The sequence below is a fragment of the Pezoporus flaviventris genome, unplaced genomic scaffold (genome assembly GCF_033815535.1).
Source record: "Pezoporus flaviventris isolate CSIRO_AGI_PZ_B2104156 unplaced genomic scaffold, CSIRO_AGI_Pfla_v1 ptg000083l, whole genome shotgun sequence".
Classification (NCBI taxonomy): domain Eukaryota; kingdom Metazoa; phylum Chordata; class Aves; order Psittaciformes; family Psittacidae; genus Pezoporus; species Pezoporus flaviventris.
In genome coordinates this window covers 4,731,341-4,752,114 of record NW_026892631.1, presented here as the reverse complement: position 1 = coordinate 4,752,114, position 20,774 = coordinate 4,731,341, and the positions used below count along the sequence as shown (strand labels likewise).

General features: G+C 48.1%; 1 protein-coding gene across 1 annotated transcript in view; it reads right to left on the bottom strand.

Moving 5' to 3' along the window:
• Positions 1-374: 374 nt before the first annotated feature.
• The window catches only part of COQ8A (coenzyme Q8A), a 40,507-nt gene continuing 20,107 nt past the window's right edge, over positions 375-20,774 (bottom strand). The window contains exons 5-15 of the mRNA XM_061475227.1: positions 16,871-16,945; positions 11,643-11,765; positions 7,599-7,684; positions 6,364-6,504; positions 6,001-6,082; positions 5,296-5,389; positions 4,666-4,807; positions 3,409-3,516; positions 2,604-2,669; positions 1,765-1,851; positions 375-1,295 (exon numbers count right to left, since the gene is read on the bottom strand). Coding sequence (XP_061331211.1) covers positions 1,002-1,295; positions 1,765-1,851; positions 2,604-2,669; positions 3,409-3,516; positions 4,666-4,807; positions 5,296-5,389; positions 6,001-6,082; positions 6,364-6,504; positions 7,599-7,684; positions 11,643-11,765; positions 16,871-16,945 — 1,298 coding nt within the window. The 3' untranslated portion in view covers positions 375-1,001. The remainder of the gene's footprint in view (positions 1,296-1,764; positions 1,852-2,603; positions 2,670-3,408; positions 3,517-4,665; positions 4,808-5,295; positions 5,390-6,000; positions 6,083-6,363; positions 6,505-7,598; positions 7,685-11,642; positions 11,766-16,870; positions 16,946-20,774) is intronic.

The window sequence follows — 20,774 nt, the reverse complement described above, 5'->3', positions numbered from 1 at the left end:
AAACGTCCTAGCTTGACTCCAGCAGTTTAAAACTGTGCGTCTGGGTTTAAACGTGTGACATTTCAGCGAAAGCTTGAAATGCTCCAGAGAGACATAACATGTTTGTCTGCCTTGCCCTAAGTTCTGCATTACAGGAAAACAGAGAAACGGACCAGCTTCTTGGTTAAGAGTCCAGCAAGCAATTTGTGTCAGAGCTGTAGTTTCTGTAAGCCTCAGAGAAGCCAGGACCTACCAGCCAGTGAAGAATCCCACCATTCGTGCTCAAATCCAGCTCTGTTGAGAGCTTATCTGACTCCCAGAACCAAGATGGGTTGTGTGAAGGTATGCGTGTGTTTAAAAGACGTTAGCGCTCAATTCTCAGGCTAGGTTTTTACCTTGCAAGCAGGGCGGCAGAAAGCATAAAACTTTATCCTATATACACACCCCCACCCTTGCATCATACCTATGTCAGTAAAATCCAGGAGGGTTCTCAGACTGCCACCACCTCACTTACAGAAACGTGGGGGGGAAGGTGCTGAATGTGTCTGTGGTAGGGTACACCTTAATAATTCATTCTCTCATTTCACGGTATGAAAACTACTTGAGCTCCACCTTAGCACAAAAGAGGGAAAGATTTTAAAAAACAACTTATTTGAGAATTACAAACAGGTTTCAATAGTAAATTCTGCTCCTGTCCTCCTGCCCCCACTCAGTATAAAACCCAACCAATACACAGCCACCATCACAATGTTAAAAATGCAGCTCAGGCAGTTGGCTGGTGCCTTGACACGGTACAGAAGCACTCAAGATAGTTTCCTTTGGACTGTACTGGCAGTCAGTGTAGGACAGACACAGCATGAAAGAACAGCTCTGTCCTTGTGAAACGCACACTTGGCTTCCAGGGCACAGGCTGCTGCATCTCAGGATGGAGAGCTGGGGTGCAATGCGTGGGAGGCTAGAATGCTCTCTGCAAGGCTCAGCTGAACTGTGCCCTCAGAATAAGAGTCATTAGTTCATTCTTACTATGCCCCAGGCTTCTTGCCCCTGCTGCTCCAGTATTTGCTATATGCCTCTTGGAACATGTTTTTGCAGGGAATTTTGGCCTTCAGTTTGGTGCAGATAAGGAAAGAACCCCCCATCTTCCGATGAAGAGAGTATGTCTCCTCCGGCGGAGGGACAAGCCGATGCTTCAGCATGACTGGGATTAAACCATGGATCTTTTCAGTAGTGCTTTGGTTGCCGAAATCAAAAGGTTCCTCAGATGCAAAAGCCTCTCCCAGGATGAGGACAGCATTTAAGTGGGCATCTTCCATTTCCTACCCAAAGGAAAGAGGCATAAACAACATCACTAGCCATGTTAACCACCAGGGAGGGAAAGGAGGTGTTCTAGTGCTAACAGCAGCAGCTCAGGAGAAATACCCATGTATCCACAACCCAGGTAACCTCCAGCCCCTAGCATGACCAGTGAATGTTTGGTTAATACAATTTTGAGCAACTAAGCCTTCCAGAAGGCCACCTGCCCAGTCATGGAATTTCAGCAGTCCTGCAGGGGGAAAAGAAGGAAGGACCGAGGTTTGGGGTTAGCTGCGTCATCACTACTGCTCCTGCCCCCCAAAGGAAGTCACAGAACAAAAGCCAAAGCCTGTTTGCCCTCCTCCCTCATCCTGTCAACAGGGCTTTGAGACGGACATTGGCTTTTACCACACCAAGGAATCTGGGGAGTCCACAGCCACACAACAAACCAGTCAGCAGCCACCACTAAAAGCAGACCCTTTGGCTCCATACCTTGACTTCATAACCAGTGAGGAATTTCATTTCTATAGACTTCTTCAGTACTCTCTCTCTGTTCATGTCAGCAGCTGCCTTGATTACCTGAAGAAGAAGAAGAACACTTTCAGAAGAGCTAGGGATGACTCAAGTCATGTTTGAGTACAACAACTACATAGGCTACAGGTGCACATGCTGCCAGCTCACTTCCTTGCCTTTACCCTCCAGGGCAGATTGGGCAGTTTAAGAGCTACTGACCAAAAAATACAGCTGCTGGCTCTCCAAAGCTCTTCCCAGTGAGGCTACACATAGCCCAGAGAGCATAAGGGACATCAAAAAAGCTTCACAAATCCACCTGTTCCTCCCCCAACCAAGTAATAGAACTGTGAGAAGCATTAGGTAACATCTCCTGGCCCCTGCAGCACAGTTTATCAAGTGCAGAACATGGTGATCACCAAGGAAGCACACATGGCTTCACATAAATTTATCAGTCTGTAAGCAAGCTAGAAAGCACAAGAAGAGAGTGATCAGAACAAGCAAGTCCTGCACACCCTCATCACTGAACTCTGAGTGCTCTGCTGCCAAAGTCTCTCAGTAAGCAACATGTCAGTCCTCCATGTTTGCCATGCAATTTAGACATCCAGACTCAGATAGCCAGAGGCCTGCAGAAGACTATGGTAAGGGATGAAACAGGAACAGAGATCCCTCTCTTGCCTCCACTTCCTCAGCCCCACTTCCTTCCACACTCAAATGGATCCAAGTGCAAAGCGATGCAGCCAAGAGATAAACGTAAGTTTGCAAATACTCCCAAGAGCCCCAGTGCAGCACTCCAGGACACAGAGCAAGCCCTCACCCACCTCGATGTAGACATCTGTGAACTTCTCATCAAACCCTCGTGTTGCTCCAAAGTCCAGCAGGGCCACCTGGAAATGGACAAACCCAGCTATAGTACAGTGCCAGCCACTCAAGCAGAGCCTGACCTTAAGACTGCTGATGTCCTTGGGAAGCTCAGCTGGATGGAGAGCCTTTCCACTGCAGCTGAGCTTCCCCCAACTCCTCTATCCCCCGACAGCAGCACAAGCATTTGGACATTGTACATGGCAGAGGGCATGGCCTATGCTCACACTGTCACTCCTGCTCAGCTGGTCACTCCACTCAGGCTTTCCATACAGAACTTTTTTCCAGCACATTCCAGCACAGACCTCAGGGAGGAACAAGCAGTTCCATCTGACCTGCAGGGCACAAGCAAGCAGCCAAACCCCCAAGCAGGACCATCTGCAATTGCCACCCTTATCTTCAGCACAGCTGAAGACAAGAGCATCCAGTTAAAAGAGTCCTTGGCTCAGGTGTGCACTGGTAGAGCACTGCCAGCTGCAACTTCCCACTGAGCAGCTTCAAAACAGATCCTGAGGCTATAGAAGTAGCTGTGATTGAATCTCGGGCCAAAGGCAGGCAGCCAGCCAGGGTTACAGGAGCCCTGCTCTCCTACCCAGACTGAGCAAGGACAAAGGGACAGGTTTCACTGTCCTACCTGTCCAAGGCTCGAGGACAGGGATCTGAGAATCTCAGTCAAGGCTTGTTAAACTTTGGGAGCAGGGAATAATCCAAACCTAGTGAAAAATCAGCTCCTGTGCAGGCAGAACAGCAGCTCCTCGGGCTTACCTTGTGCAACTGCGGGTCATAGAAGAAGTTTGACCAGTTTGGATCAGTCTGCATATACCTGAACTCAAACAGCTCCCGCAGACACAGGACCAGGATGTTGTGACAGATCTTGAAAAGCAAGAAGAGAAGCAAGGCAGTTAGGACTGACAGGCACAGAGGAAGGAAGAGCAGCAGGTCCTGAAGAGCTCTCTGCTGAATGACATAGTACAGCAAAGCTCTTCTGTGAGGAGAGTGAAACTGGAACCTGTCCAGCAGAATAACTGACAGCCTCTTCTGCCCCTCTTCAGCTTCTGCAGCATCGTATCCAAGAGGGAGGGAGGAGAGCACCAAATGCAAGCCAGACCCTGCTACAGGACACCACCATTTGGGTGAGGAGGCTGTGGGTCAGCCAGGCCAGACCCTACAGGAAAGAAGGGCTCCTCTTGCAGCAACACCCCACCTCACAGCCTTTTAAAGGCAGCCCTGATGATACAGCAGCTCACTGGAGGGGGCAAGCCCTAGGAACAGACAGCTCAGGGGTCTCAGGCAGCCAGCTCTGGCAGAGCTTCAAGTCTGATGTGACACCAAGATGTTTCTCTCTAGAGATGCGCATGTAGAGAACACCCTCAGCCTCCCTCCCCTGTGACCCGCTAACAGGTGAGAGCTCACACCAAGGCAGAAATATAAAAACCCCAAATACCAGAACAGTTATTTCTGCTATGGAGCAGCTGCTTGTCCCACCACAGCCCTCCAATCCCTTGCTATGTTCAGCACCAACGCCTACCCAGCCCCACATCCCCCCTCCTGTTTACAGAGGTACTTTTCCAGCAGCCCTGCACAGCACGGGTCAGTCCCACAGGAGTGGATGACACCCAACTGCTTGCACCAAGATGATGCTGCATTCCTGCCCAGAGAGCAGCTGTAAAACAAGACCCCTCTCCCCTAGCTGACAACCCCTCCCAAACTTAGGGTCATCAAAAACAGGGCATCTGTGAGTTACACAGCTCAGCTATTTCCTCGTCAGCAGCCCTTGCAAGGCACCTCCTTCCACCTCCTCCCTGCTGAATGCCTAGGCCAGCCTGGAGAGATGTCACAACACTGCCAAACTCCCTGAACAGCATCCTTCCAAGAGGCTCTAGACAGCTCCCAACTCAAGCACTTCTCTGTACTACTCAGGGTCTGCCCTTCCACAAAGCATCCCCTGGTCTAGCAGTCAGCAGGCAGGCCAAGCACACTGCTCTGAGCAAGGGGAGAAGCATCATTACCACCCCACAGTACCTCATTTCGGATCTCTTGGCTCAGCCCTACACCTTGATCCAAGGGGAAGCCAGACACCAGCTCTGTGGTCAAGACATGCTTGCTGCACAGCTCATCCACGACTTTGGGGATGTAAAAGAAGGGGTCATCTTTCAGCAGCTCCCTAGGGGAAAGAGAAAGGGGAGAAAAAGGTTAGGAGAGCATCCTCTGGCAGCTCTTCCCCATCCAGCCTTCACATAGAAACAATCTGGACCCCACAGCACAGGCAGTCCTGGTGGTGTGAACTGCTGTAAGAGCTGAACTGAAAAACCTCCTGAAGGACAGGAGAAGCTCGTGACAGGCCAACATAAGAGTACACAGAATGCAGCCTGGCTTCAGGACTTACTGCTGTGCATGTGGCAAAACAGCCAGGCTCACACTGAAGGAGACAGGACATGCTATCAGGTTTCAGCTGACTGAAAACATGCCTGGCTGAGACGAGGTGGTAATTCCAAAGGACAGCTCAAGGCACGCACACACACCCTTCCCCTGTGCTACATCCCAGGGCACAGCATTCATCTTCCTGCTGTCTCTCAAGGTAAGTACCCCCCCCCAGCATTTGACACACACACACACAGATGGGAAGGGTTGAAGGCAGTGGTGTGAACATACTGGAATTTCCTTGCACAGGCAGCTTCTCTCAGGTAGTCACACTCCAGGGCCAACTCTCTGCTCACAACTTCAATCAAGTGCTCAGGGAACAAACCTGAAAGTCAAACAGCAGAGAAGACAGTAAGCTTAGAAAGAAGGACCCCCCTCAGGCTAAGCTTTCCAGAGCTGCAGCTGAATACAAGAGGCCCCAGAGAACTAAAGCACATTTCCAACTAGATACAGGTTCTCTGGGTAATCCCAGGCCAAGGCTACGCAGCTGATCCTAAATCAAGGTACATCCACACTGCTCTTGTGCAGGGCTCTGTCCTCCCCCAGCTCCCACCCCACAGCCCAAGCTGCCTGTTCCCTGTATTGGCACGGCTGTGCACAGACACACACCAAGACTGGAAGGACCCAAACACCACCCCAGGCAAGAGCAGAAAAACCCCCAGACCATATCTGCCTACCACTAGGAATAGGCATGTGCCCAGCAGAGGCTGCAGCAGGAGAGGAGCAGAGCATGGCTCCCCAAACTGGCCCTGCACCCACTATCCCTCCTGCAGGGGATCTGCTCCTGGGCAGGCTTAGCAATTCTGAAGTCATTTTCACTGTTTCCTCCCTTCAGTCTACAGAAAGACATGCAGTGTGCTGCTTGAAAGGGGCTGGCAGAACTCAACACATGCCAGCAGGGACACAGGGCCCGCCAAGGGGGCTCTCTCTCCTTACCTTCAGGGAGAATATTGCTCATGCTCAGGACAGTCATCAGGTTGTTAACATCACTGGTGATGCTCTGGGCAACTCCAGGGTACTGCAGGACAGAACAGGGGAGGACAGTGGTGAGATTAGATGACCTGTTCGTACAGAATAAGATAAAATCTAAAAACAGAAGGGGTCCCTCACCACCATTACCCACATGCTGCAGTGACCTTTTCTGTCCTTCCCCTCTGCTTGCACTAGGTAAGATACTGCTGGACCCAAATATTCACTTGCATTAAAATGTTCCTTATCCATCTAGTAACCATACTTGTGCAGCATCCCTGCCCTTCTCTGGGCACAGGCAAGAGAAAAGGCTGCTCTCCTACAGCCCACCTGGATTTTCATGGCAACTTCTTTTCCATTTTTCAAGCGTGCCAGGTGAACCTGACCAATTGAGGCAGCAGCAAAGGGACGTTCTTCAAAGGACTCCAGTTTATCCCTCCAGTTGGGACCAAGGTCGTTGTTCAGAGTTTTCTAAAGCAAAAAGAAAGCATCAGGGTATGGGGAGCAAAGATGAAGGATTTTGCTGTTGGAAATGCCATTACTCTAAAGGTGACTCACGCAGCCTACGGCAGTTCTGAGTACCTATCCCCCTGCTTTCCAGATTGTCCTCCATTCCTCACCACTGCACACTCACAAGGAGCAGTCCAGCCAGCAGTGCTCCCCCAACACTAAGCAGATTCCGATCATATCTGTATGAGGCTCTGTTGCTGTGGCTGAAAGGACAGACTCTAGCACAGAACATTGCTGCCTCTGCAGTACAGAGCTCCCCTTTCTGGTACCGTATCTTCCAGAAAATGAGCACGGAGTTAGGTATTTCTCCTCTTCCATCATGCTGCCAAGCTGGACAGAAGCAACCCAGGCATGCAAGAGTGACCCTCTAAGGCAATACTGACAATTAAACATCACAGCCTGCTTTAACAGCTTTTTTGCTACATTGCCAGACTGCCATATTTAAGTCGTGGCTCTGCTCAGTGTCTTTCACAAGACAGTTAGTGCTCACAATTCCTTTTGCATCACCCTTCACATCTTCATTTACAGAGGGGAATTAGAGTGAAAGTGAGAACATGTACACTAGGAAAAGCAAACTTGGTTTGCTTCATTCTGGCTCTTCTCGATGGTGTGTTAGGTTGAACCAAAAAGGCAAGGACCAAATTAACTGTTAATTTTCTATCAGACTAATGCATGTCTGTTTAATAAACGGGATGTAGGCACTGCTGGACACTGACTTAACACCCATGAGAAAGGTAAGAGAGGAAACAGAAGAGAAGGCTACGTCAACAAGACCCTATAATCATATTTGTAGGCAACATCCTGTTCCATCAGCACAGTCTTGGGACATACCCCCCCCCCCTTTTTTCCCCTCTGTCTAGAGTTGAGCTTTAGTGTTTTGAAGAGAAAAAACATGTAACTGAGGAAAAGAATCGGATGTTACCCACAGCTGAAAATATGCAACAGTAGAGAAAGGATACTCCTAGAGATGCCCATCCACCTCCCTTCCTAGGGTATGTCACAGGTGACATTTATTCTCTCGTGGTCCCACCTCCCCAGTAAGGACCATTCCTCACCATCATCTGCTTTATCGGCATGAAGTCAGCACTCTGACGTACACGTTCAAAAATCCTCTGGAGATGGGGGTTGATGAAGGCATCATCTGCCAAGGGAACAGCACACAGCAGTCAGTGCAGGCGCCGCGTTCTCCCGTTGGTCAGCACACAAAGAAACATGCATCCAGACAAGCCAGGCTGTCCTGCCCCAGAGCACACCCTCAATAGTCCTAGCTCAGAAGCTCTCCATACCCCGAAGCAGCACCTGAGGCATGGCACCTCTAGAAATGAGGCAAACACAAGTCCTGTGCACAAGTAGCAAAATAGAAATCTCTCCCTCCTTCTCACTCTTGCAAACACCTGCATCTCACCCAAACGTCTCCTCAGGCCACCCTCCTGCTGCAGCAGGAGAACATTCCATGCACCCATCCCCATTACCATATTCAGGGTATGAATAGGCTACAAAACACGCTAAGAAACTTTTTATGCTTTGGAATCAAGCATCACTTGTCACGGTGCTCCCTTTGTGCAGCACCACTGCCAAGAGCAGTGGGCAGCTCTGCACAGCACAGAGGCTTCTATGTGATGGTAGGCTGCACAAACCCAAGAGCAGAGTGCTCTGCACCAGCCTCTGTCATCCACCAGCCCATCTTCTTGCTGACAGCGGTACAGCATTCAGGTCTAAGAGAGGCCAATGCATCATGGAAACACAAGTCCCAGAAGGAACCCCCTAGAGAGGTATCCCAGCACTCCCAGTTACATGGTGTGGTTTAATCCAGTTCATTTTAAGGGGGCAGGAACTTCTCTAGAAAGCTCTGCAATGGCAAAGCATCGCTTATGGAAGTGCTGAAGTCTTAGAGAAGTCAGGATTCAGCATCTGCTACTGTAAACACCTACCCAAATGCAAAGCAACTGCAAGTGGGAAGAAGAAAACACAGCTGAGGCAAAAGTAAGTTATGTTAAGAGTCAGAAGGACTTAGCAAGCAAATATTTACACTTGAAAGAAAAAGGAGGGGTAGGGGCATCCTACAAGATTAATCCTCTTCTTTAAGCAAAGGCTTCTACAGGAAGGCCAACAGTTCTGGCAAACTTCTCAAAGGATTATGGAGGAACTGGATTTATCTGCTGCTCCCCCAACAGTGGGTAAATCCAGGCTATCAGCCTTGAGAACTCAGGATGCACGTGTGCTTGTGACATTCAACCAAAACTCTACCATTCCTCTGCATTTAGAGATGCATGTACAACTGTAATTGTCTCGCAGGAAACAAGCAACAGCTACCCCCTGAGCACTGTCCTGGGAAGAGAGGTGGAAAGATATGGCAAGAAAAAGACACAGAAAGCAGAGATGAGACATTAACACTCAACACTAGACATCCCCACCGAAGCTACAAGCGGCATTTAAGAGTACTAACACATCTCCACTGTGGAATCAACAGGAGTTTGCAAGAGGACCTCCCATTCTGTCACTGCAAGTCAAAGCTTAACAGCTTTGCAGGACCAGCGAGTGGAACTCCTGCTGCGATGTTACAACCCTACAAAGAAGGCTAAACATTGCATTTGTGTGCATACTCCCAACACCAAAAGAAACTTCTGCTCTGTCATTGATGGTGTATCACCACCAAGCCTCTGAGCATCGTAAGAACTACGTATATGAAAGCATTAATCATCAAGCTGTACCATGATAACCTGCACCTCCTATGATGACTGCACAGAAAGTGAATGGACGTCACTAAAATCAACTCCTGCTCCCAGAAGCTGTTTGTGTCAAGGTATCAGGCTTTGCCACAAGCATTCAGGATCAACTTCTGTTATTTGGCTTATTGCTGGTATCCAAAAACCTCACCAGGTATTTCAGCCTGAGAGGGCATTCTTAACTGGGGCTGCTTGGCCAGCACTCCTCTGCTCATGAGGGCAACACCAAATAGCCAAGAAACCTGCAAGTCTAGAGTGACTGTATAGAAACTCAGCACCAACACAAAGTCAGTCAGTCATGCTACAGACGCAACTGATAAAACCAGGCTTACCACATGCTGATGCATAAGGTTATACAGCTTTGTGGTAAGCTGATGAGGCCTCACTGGAACAAAACACGAAACTGGAGTCCAGGCAGGGCACTCTTGACTGGCAAACACAGTTGCCTTTCCTTCCAGAGCACACGCACCAGAACACAGGATGATTTGGGGCCCCTGGCATCCTTTCTGTGCATGACCTCCAGGGATGTGGGTCCCTAACAAAGCCACTGACTCCCTGAAGCAGACATCAGGGTTTTTAAAGACACTGCTTTCTAACTTCTGCATGGTATAGCTCAGCTGCACCAGGGCAAGGCAACAGAGCCCCTGTGCTCAACTAGCACATGTGCCTGTTCATAGAAGTACCCAATTCAAACTCACCAGGCCACAGAGAAGCCCATTAAGTGTCAGACCTGCATGAAACCCTCCTGTCCAAAGAGCCAGCCCAGGAACAGGCACTCTGCACTGCAGGGAGTGTCTAACTTGTTTCCCCACAGCTGCCCCTCAGCCATGTTACCAGAGGCCTATGTTCACACCAGGCATTGCAGCACTCCACAAGTGCTTGTCACAAGAGTGAAACAAGGGCTGGGCAGCACACTGATGTTGCTAGAGGTTCTGACACCAAAGTGAAGTCAATCAGTAAGCGTTTGACACTCCTGCCAGAGCACAGTAACATCTGGAGGCAGCGGGCAAGTGACGAAATCCAGAGCCGGCCTTTCACAGCTGTTCCCTCCTCACTCACATCCAAGGCTAGGGCAGCTATGACCACATACAGGGGTACACATCAGGTGCAACTCTATAATGTCCTAAGAATTTAAAATCAATCCCCCTGTATGGTAGACAATTGAACTTCAGAGCTGATTTCCAGACATGGCTCACTCACCCCCACATACCAGAGGCACTGGCCACAGAAAGCAAGGAGCACAAGAGCTCCTCTTGGCTCTGCACCGGGAACCGTCAGCCTTTTGGCACCTGGCAGTTTCTAGAGGGTGAGAGGATATGGATGGCAGCCTTTGACACAGCAGCTGATGCCTCCCACTGAGCTGTGTTAACACTGCCAGGCACGCACCTAAACCGAGTGATGAGCAAATGAAGGACGATGGAGTATCACAATCAGGGCTCTCTGGAACAGGGAGCTGTCTTGCTTTATTGGCCTGCCCAAGCTATTTAATACAATACTAGATCAGCCTCATCAGTCAACACCTACAAAAACTCAAGTAGAAGCACAAGCCAAGCAAGCAGAGTACTTCAAACACCCAGACACTGACTCAGTTTCAGTGACATCTTGAATGCTGTATCCAGACAAGTGTAACAGCTATTTTTAGCTGGTTCTTTCCTTCACTATCAAGTTGGGCAGGAAGGCACAGTGGATAGTTCCAGATCAGGTTTGTATTCAACACACCTGCTCTCTCCTAGGAGTAGCCCAACAGTTCATGCAGACACTAATGTCACTCATGCCTTCACCTGTGATCACCAACTTCAGAGCCCAATGGAATAAGTACCCATTTGAAGTCTTCAGGATGAAAACAAGTGGTCTATGCCCAATAAGAGTATCAGCTAGACTGGCCCTTCCAGCACAGCTGCAGTGCCAACAGAGCATGTAAGCCACAAACAGGGTGCATAATGGGAGAGGGCTGTGGATACAACCTTGACCACCTTTGGTGAACAAAGAATAGCATGATGCTCTTGTCATCCTCCTCCTCCTTTCCAGGACACCTGTCTGTAGTGTGTAATACAGCTCTGCTTCTTAACAGCTGCTTTCAACACAGGCATTAAAATTAACAGACAGTGTCACCTTATTTTTAACCAGTTTCAGTTATATGCCTGACACAACATGGACATTGGGAAAGTGGTGGTCTGGAGTGCACACATCTGATTATTTCATACTGGGATTAGACTGAACTGAATCAACCACCTCTCCATCACTGCTCTCAAGAAAAAGCCACTTGTCTCCACATCCGCTTGGCACCGAGTGATTGCAGACAGCTGACCATGCATCACAAGAACTCAGCTGCCCCAGCTGGCAGCACCACCGAGGTGCCATGCTGCCACTTACCTTGAATGCTTAACATCTGTCCCAGCTTCAGCGCCGCTCCCCGGACCTTGCACAAGGTTCTCACGATCCTTTCTGCATTGGCCTCCGACAGGAACGGGCTAGAATCCATCACTGCCTTCTTCCCTGAGGACAAGGGGAGAAGGCACATGGCTGAGGAACACCCTTACCAGCAAGCTCACTTGCCAAGATGTAGTGTTAGACCACATTCAATAGGAGGTTTGCCCTTCCCCAGAGAAGTCAAACCGGGATGACCCTCAGTGCCTTCACTGCAGCCGAGGGTCACCATCCGAAGCTGTCACATGTGTCTTGTGACAGCTTTGCCACTGCTGGCTTGGCAGCCAACAGCAGCAAGTCACAGGCTCCCTGAATGTCTGTGCTGCTATGCAAACTGTCCAGGATCTTGGGCATACCTTGGCACATGATCCACTTGCACCACTGAGCTCAGCCTAAAAACACAACACAAAGGTCTCCCAAGTCCCACATCATAGGCTGCAGCACAGCAGAGCCTCAGAAGAGCAGCAGGGCTGAGCCACAACAAGGGGGAGTTGTCAAAAGCCTTGGGAGCGCACTGGTGTGGACTGAGAATGTGCTGGTACTTCTTAGGGTGGAAACAGGGATTCATGCCCGTGCCAAACCTCTTATCCAAACAATTCTTGCCCAAAACATGTATGTTGATACACAAGCACATACTGCTGTGCAACTGCATGTCCAGGGTGTGCACTAGAAATCTGCTGAGAGCAGATTCGGCTTTCACATCTCCAAGTCAGGAGACTTGGGGGCTCTGGAGAGTAGAGTGCTTAGAGCTGTCTAACAGAGCTCTGGCTCTAAACAATCCCATCTCAACTGTCCCATCCAGGAAACTGTATCCTTCACAATGACAAGGCAAATAATCCCTTGTATGAGCGCCATCAGACACACAGAAGCTAGGGAAAGTACCAAGTCAAAGCCTTGCATTTCTTCACACCACCTGCACACAAAAACATCCTCCTTTTGAGTCTGCAGCATGATAAAGGAAGGTAGTTAAATGATTAAAATTGCCTCCAGAAGCCAGTGAACCCTGACAGGTTTAAGAGTCTTAGCAGAGAAAGAGGCGAACACAGGCACTCCCCATCCTCTTCTTCCTGTCATGCTTCTCACTGAAGTCAAGCCTACAGGGGCGCTACTGGATCACCAGGCAGTCTGACAGCATGTGACAGCTCCTGCTTGTTTGTGTACATTGCTAAAACAGGGCATGAACAAGAAGGTGACCTGAAGGCAGGAGTCAGAGGCAGGATTCTGTAAATGGCAAGGGAAAACAGACACAGGCGTCTGAGGCTAGGTGGAAAGGAAGTGGGGATAAAACCCAGAACAAGTTCATGAAGAAATGTGCCCATTTTGAGTAAGACAATGTTTTTTCCAAAGCTGTACCTTTTCATGCTACAAATTATTCCCTCTCCATCTTAAAACGGCAAAGGTGGGTTGGTTTGGGTTTTGTTGTTGCCATGTTGTGGTTTTGGGTTGGTTTTTCCTTTTACCTATTTCATCAGGGAAGGAAAAAAGGCAAACAGAAGTCACATCTAAACAAGCTGTGGCAACAAGGAGAACTCAGAAATGAAGGCTCCTGCAGCCACGGTGCCTGGGGCCTGTCAGCACGTTCACAGCAGAGGCAGCAGGCAGATGCCCTCAGGGGTGCTTGACCCACACTTCCTTTCCAAATCCAGAATCAGCAGGACCCCTTCCACATCTGTGTGCATCTTGGCTGCATCACTGCTCTTCCACCTTCTTTGCTACTCTCAAAAGCAGAACCAGCCACTGGGCTTTCTATATATTTAATTTTAGGACCGTCTGCCACACACACTCTGGGGCAAGGTAAGAGTCCAGAAGACAGCGTTAGCACTCAGGACTGACAACTCAAAGAAACCACATTATTCCTTTTCATAAGAAAAGGACTCTGCATTCAAGCCTAGGCCAGCTGCCAGCCCTTTGGGGCTCTGCCTAGCCTGGTATTTTGCACAGTGCCTAGTACAGCTCATTCGTAAGTTAAAGCTGACCTTGAACCCCAAGTCTCTTTACTAGCAACAGCAAGTACTTATCTGGGCACTCTTACCTGTATGCCTGGACATTTAGTCTACCCTCCCATTTCCACCTCATGTCAGCCTGGCACTTTAGATTCACACTCTAAATACCGAGACTGCCAGTAAGGTCACCAGTGACTGAGGTTATTTTTAACTACCTGCATCAATCTACCTGCACAGTAGACATCTGTGGTCCCTCAAGTACAAGCCATGCTACTCAGATCACTTGTAGCTCAGGGGTTTCTGGCTTGCAGTTTTGTGACTGAAAGGTCAGTGCTTATAGCTCCATTTTAAAGGTGTGAAGCCACCTTCATTTGTACTCACTGGACAAAAGAAGGCTCTTTCTCATTACCCCTGGATGGCAGTGAGAGTGTGAAATTCTTAGGCATGCCTTTGGGCATATACACATCCCACTTGTTTAAGTCTCAAGTGCCAAGAAGTTAACTCGCAATATTGCAACAGTGGAGAGAGAAAAAGACATCCTTGACCAGCTTCCAGAGAACAGGACTGTGTGTCATTTTCAACGGAGACAGGTCTTAGCCTGAGCTTATGGTGCTGGCAGCCAGAAAACTGACACAAATGCCTCAAGCTGAAGTCACAAAGGGGGTGAAGAGGTATTTTTAAAGAACTGCAGGGGTACCAATGTCAACAGATTTCCCCCAACAGCTAAGGCTGGTACTGCCATAAGAACAGTAAGAACACGGGATCTTGGACTCAAAAGCTATGTACTTATCCTCTGCCATGCCTTTCTGCAGAAGCAGAGCCCATGGAGTGAGTTCTCATCCATGCAGACTTACCCACCACTGTAAAATGCTGTGGAAAACACACCCAGGGGCACAGCTAGAGCCCTTCCTTGGCCTGAGAAGCTCCAAGAGACTGAGGGCTGAAAGTCTTTTACTTCTGCCTCACCTCAATAACTTGCTGCTCTTACTCATTCCCAGTCCCACCACCCTTCTTTATAGGGTAACCTCTGCTCCAAGCTCTCATCTAAGCTCTGATCTACACAGACTTGACAGAAGAGGGGAAGCAAGAACAAAAGCAAAAGAGCCAAAAGTAGAAGCCAGGTCCTTTTCTAACTCCCTTGCCTAGCACTGAAGTCAGCAGTTCATTGCCTTATTATTTAATCAAGGTTTGTTCAAGGAAATTACTCTTCCCAAAGCATGACTCAAACTGCAGAGCAGGATTCTGGCACCAAGTTATAGCCACACAGGAAAATAAAGGTTTCCCTGGCAAGAAGAAAGGAAATCTATAGGTGCAATTGCATTATTGCAAGGAAAATGTGCCTGCTACCCTCTAAATAAAGAGATAATCCTTTCTCCTGCTGTAAGGAAGAGAAACAAAGCTCATGTTATTCCCTTAAATTCCACAGCTCTGCAAGCTCCTGTTTTCACTTTGGGGTGTGCCCAATTAGAAAATCATCTGGCAAGCAAAGAAATACCAACAGTTGTGCAACTCCTTCTCTGTTAAAAGCAAAACAAGTCATCAGCTTCCAACAGGTATGAAGGGCCTGTCAAACACAAGCGCTGAAGGCAAAAGCCTTCAAGGATTTGCTACAGGATGGGCCATGTTTGTCTGAATGGATGCTTTTAAATCAAAGCAAAGAAACTCACCCAGCCTCAAACACCTCGGGTCATGGAGAGAAACAACTGCTCTTTGCCAAAGATCCTTTTTTTCCTCTGCTGGGCTGTTCCGCATTGCTGAGTTGCCCAGGGAGCACAAAACTGCAGTTTATTAACAAGTAGTGGCCTGGGTGGCACACAGCTCATGCCTTACCCCTGTCCCCACACCACAGTGAACGTGTTTCATGTGCTGGGTTTTGGTTTGAGGTTTTTTGGTTGGCTTTTTTAGGGTTCTCACACCTCCAAATTTCTTCAGTTGGCAGCCACTCCAGTACTCGCTGCAATGGAGGGTCACACTAGCTCAGTCTTCATCTCCCCCCTACCCCCAAAGATGACCAGGGGGAAGGCACAAACTGGCCTTGTCATAGAACACTACTAGCCACAGAATAAAATTACAAGGACCATTAAAAATTACCCAAAATTACAGGCTGTCATCCTCTCAAAGCAATGCCCTGAACCAGGAACGATCAGACATCACTTTTACTTCCAGCTGCAAATGCTTAACCCTTTCATTAGTTCCCTGCAGTCACTGGAAACATCCTAGCCAAACCAGAGGCTTGGATGTTTGTGTGTTAGCTCAAAGCTGAAGACCAAACAGCAAGAGGGGAAGCAAGAATGGAGAAACAGCCTGCAGTAACTGTAACAAAGAACTTTACATTCTGAAGTATCCCACCAATGGTTCTCCTGGATAAGGAAGATGCGAATGGAGCCATAACCTTTAGAGTAATCTCCCGTTTTCTAGGAAAGAACACCACATGCTTTCTACACCCTAAACCATTCACAAACACACACACAACACCATTTGGTACTAACCTATTTTACCAACACAACAACCATGGGGGCTTAGAAGAAAGCCCCCATGACATGGCCAGGTACAACACATTACCTCCAAGTTTAAACAAGCTGAGAAAAAAAAACAGGATCAGGTCAATTTGCACAACAGTCTCCTGACCTGTTACAAGAATCCTTTAGAAGGTGGCAAAATACAGATAGTGGAAGTAGGTAACTGCCAGTTAACATGTTCATAAAGAGTTTTGTCTCAAAAGAGAACAGATACCCTTCAAGTTCCTCCTAAGCAGAACATCCTTAAATTTCCAGACTGCTGCCACCAACAGTTTTCAGACATAGAGGCTCACCTACAACAGTCTCTGTACTGACAGAACTATATGGTTTCACTGAACAATTTAAAACACAATTGTTAGGCCAACGCAGTCCGAGAATGAACACAGGGACAGTATTCAAACTCAGGGGATGTGTGTTCTAAAGCAAGCTGTAGAAATTGTGCTGGCATAAACTCATTCTCTTACATATACCGCTGACCTCTGTGTAATGAGGCTACGGTGTACTTTGGTGGGAGAAGAGTCTGGAGGTAGAGAAGGAGTATGTTACAAACAGAAGAACTACCCACATCCCGCTGTTATTCCAGATGCCTCACCATCCTGGCCTTCAGAAGAGTAAGATCTTGCAAATGCAGGTAAACTGTGTCGGGGACCAAAAAAGGAAAGAAAGAAATGGGAGGTGGGGGGGAAATAATGCAGCTGTGGGAAGGGCTTACCATTGCGTTCCTCAGGTCTAAGGCTCTTCTTTGCAACTTCTGCCAATGCCCCAATGCCCAGACCAACAGCTAATCCTTTAAAAGAAGAAGAAAAAGACCCACATCAGAACAAAAAAGCCTTCTGAGCCACACACACAGAGGCATATTTTGTAATTAAGGCACACAGTCTAATGCATAGCAACAGAACAGCTCCATCAGAACAGCCTGGAGTCATCTGCAATTTTGCCACTGAACTGTTTTCAGCCCAGCAGGCCAGCCATCATAGGGATCATAGGCTAGGCCAGTCTGGGATATCCACCTTTCATTAAGCATGACAACGAGTGTTACTCAGAGCTTGTGCACTGGCTGAGGTGCTGCTGTAGACTCAAACTGTGTGGTTTAGAACACGGGAAGAAAACTACAATACTCTTACCAACACGGTTCTCAAAGTATAACTCAAAAAACAGAATCTCCTTCACACAGGGAAAGCAAAACTGTGCTTAGATGAAGCCACTGCCAATGGAGCTTAAGGCTCTGTGACCCTACTAAGCATCTAGATTTATTTGTTCTCATTAGCTGTCTTTATTCCCATGTGCTCGTTGATTATGATGAACAGAAACATGCCTTTCCTGAGGCCCATTTATGCAAGCAGCACTGTAACCTGCAATTCCAAGGGGCTGGGCTGGAGAGTAACACTGCAGAGCAACAGTGAGACTGTGAGACCAAACACCAGCATCCCACGTGCACTATCACCCCTGCAGGGTGTTGTTTCACAGCCACAGATAAAGCTACAAAAGATAAGACTACAAAAGCAGCATTATCTGCCTCCCCTAATCTGACCACAGACTGAAGGAGGCACAGATACAACCAGGAGGTAATCTGTACTACCAAAGGTCTCACTGCCTTCCCAGTTTCAAAATACTTATTTTTCTGGATAATAAATGACATGGGGCAACCAGAACAGTTGGTGCTCCTGCACATCTGCACATTGTGCACCAGAGGAGGGCCATGAGGATGATCAGGGGGCTGGAGCACCTCCTGTATGAAGATAGGCTGAGGAAGTTGGGGCTGTTCAGCCTGGAGAAGAGAAGGCTGCGTGGAGACCTCATAGCAGCCTTCCAGTATCTGAAGGGGGCCTATAGGGATGCTGGGGAGGGACTCTTCATTAGGGACTGTAGTGACAGGACAAGGGGTAACGGGTTAAAACTTAAACAGGGGAAGTTTAGATTGGATATAAGGAAGAAGTTCTTTCCTGTTAGGGTGGTGAGGCACTGGAATGGGTTGCCCAGGCAAGTTGTGAATGCTCCATCCCTGGCAGCGTTCAAGGCTGGTTTGGACAGAGCCTTGAGTGGCATAGGTTAGTGTGAGGTGTCCTTGCCCATGGCAGGGGGGTTGGAACTTGATGATCTTAAGGTTCTTTCCAACCCTAACCATTCTACGATTCTATCTCCTCGGCAATGGTGCATCCTGCCATGCCTTGCTTCCACCCTGCCAGCAGTACTGGGGGTGCATGTTTTCCAAGCACTCCAAGCCCTACTTGAGGGCTTCTCAGATGGAACAACCAGGGGACACAGTCAGCACCATGAAAGAAGCAGAGCTCACCAAAACCTGGTGTTCTACGCATGTGTGCGGGAGGAAACACGTGCACACAGTTGTAGCCTCAAGTGAGAGGCCTGGGCACAGACCAGCTGAACCTTACCTTGCACTGAGTTTTATCTCCCTCTCACCAGGTAATAACAACCCCACCTCTACCAAAGAGGTCAAACTTGCACGGTATATCTGCTTCAGGAACAGCCCCATCTGCAGCCTTGCAGGCTACAGGCACTAGACCAAAGAATCCAACATGAGGTAAAGCATGGGTGGTATTACAAAGCCTTCCCAAGGACTGCTTCCAGGGCCAGTCCCATTCCCTTACAGAGATGTTTCAGATCAAAAAACAAAGACTGCCCTTGTCAAACAACCTTCCATTCTCCATTACACATGAATGTTGAAGAACATAGAACATAACAGAGGTCTACATCCAGAGAAAAATATAACTATCCCAGTATGCTACGATTTTAACATTACAATACTTACAGTAAAATGCCCTGAAAAAAACTAATAATAAAATAACAAGTTTTATGAATTTTCTGCACATTTTCCTATGGAGATGCAGTGCTGAAACTGCCAGATTTAAGCCTAAGGAAGTCTGCTGCGACTAGTTACCTTGTGCAGACTCTTCACGAGTACCAAGACATGCATGACCACTAAGCAAGTCTTTTGCACCAGAAATCCAGAGATTTTATTAGCTGAACAGAGGGAGAAAAACATCCCTAGACGCCAAGGGAAAGAAACAAAGACACTTTTCCAACACAGCATGAAGTCTATTAAAACACTGTTACACAATGATCTCCAACCAGATCCCACATGCAAGACACTAACCTGAAGCAGAAAGCACCGAGTCAGACAGGAAGCCAATGGAGATAGGACCTCATCACCAAAATGTGGCTTTCTGGACTGAATACCATTTGTGGAGCACTTCTGTTGGCCTTCATCCCACTTTCACCACCTCCAAAACAATGCTCCCCATCAAAACCCAGCTTGGTCATTATCAGAGTCAGACTGAACTGGGCTGGCAGTAATTGGTTCAAATTAAATACATCTGCTTCCAAAGCCTTTATGATTGCTACTGAGATTTACTGCCTGCACCTAAGAGCGAAATAACGGAGGTTTCTAATCTCTCTTCATTATTCACACACAAACCACTTCAAAGCAAACCAAAGACCAACCAGCCAGATTTTACTCTGTCTTCCAGAATAAACCTGGAGAAGTTCTGGCATGCTCCAAAGCAGCTTGTGGTTTACACCAGCGTAGGCAAGATCAGACTCCAAACAAACGCATCTCACACCTCCCCTCTCATGGACATACACCGTTGAGCATCTGAACTAAGCTATACTGCAGACTACACTGGAACAAGCGTTTCTCTTCAAACGGGTCCTAGGAAATGAACTCCCATCATTAGCCAACAACTGTTTCAACTAAAGTGAAGCATGAACAAGTCTACGGCTAAACAGCCGCTAAGGTCTAAACATCTGAAGTTAAACAAAGACTTTAAGCATCTTCAAACTACCATCACCGTGTGCAGGAGGATATTTAGCTCAGGGCATTACATGAAAATGCAGTGCAGCATTCCTACTACTTGGAAACACTTCAGGGTGTACACTGCCCTGCTCTAAATATGGTCCAGGAGGGTAGATAATAGTCTTGAGACTGTGCATGGCCAAGCGCATCTTGGGTGTCTGCTGCTTCTTACATGTTAAGGCTGCAAAAAATGAAGTCGGCTGCATATGCAACCTCCTATCCCTGAGAAAAAGGTAACACTGCACCCACCAACATCAGTACTAGGGATCAGTCAAACTCTGAACTTCAGGAACTTAATACCTTCTCCTTTACCAACCTGAATTTCATTCACTGTGGCACTGGGAGCACAAACAGCTCACACACCAAAACCTAATGTGGAAAACTTCACCTTTCCTCTTCTTACAGACCAGATGAAGGCTCTAGGGTTCAGAAAGCAACTTCAAGACAGGAGGTTTCGGAGCCACAACACCCCTTTCCTGAAACGGCACCAGATTTGTTTTCCAGCCCTTTTTTTACACACCCACCCATCAGAAAGGCTGTGGTTTAGGCACACGTTATCTGAAGACAAATATTGGGTCTGGCTGAGATAGGAGTTCATTTTCTTCACAGCAGCCTGCACCATGCTCTGTGTTGGATTTGTAACTACAAGTGTTGATAAGGCACCCATGTCGTAGCTGTTGCTGAACAGTGTTTGCACAGTGTCAGGGCTTTTTCCCCACTCTACCTCTGCAATGAGTAGGCTGGAAGGGAACATGGCCAGGACAGCTGGCCCAAACTGATCAAAGGGACATGCATGCCCTTCAGA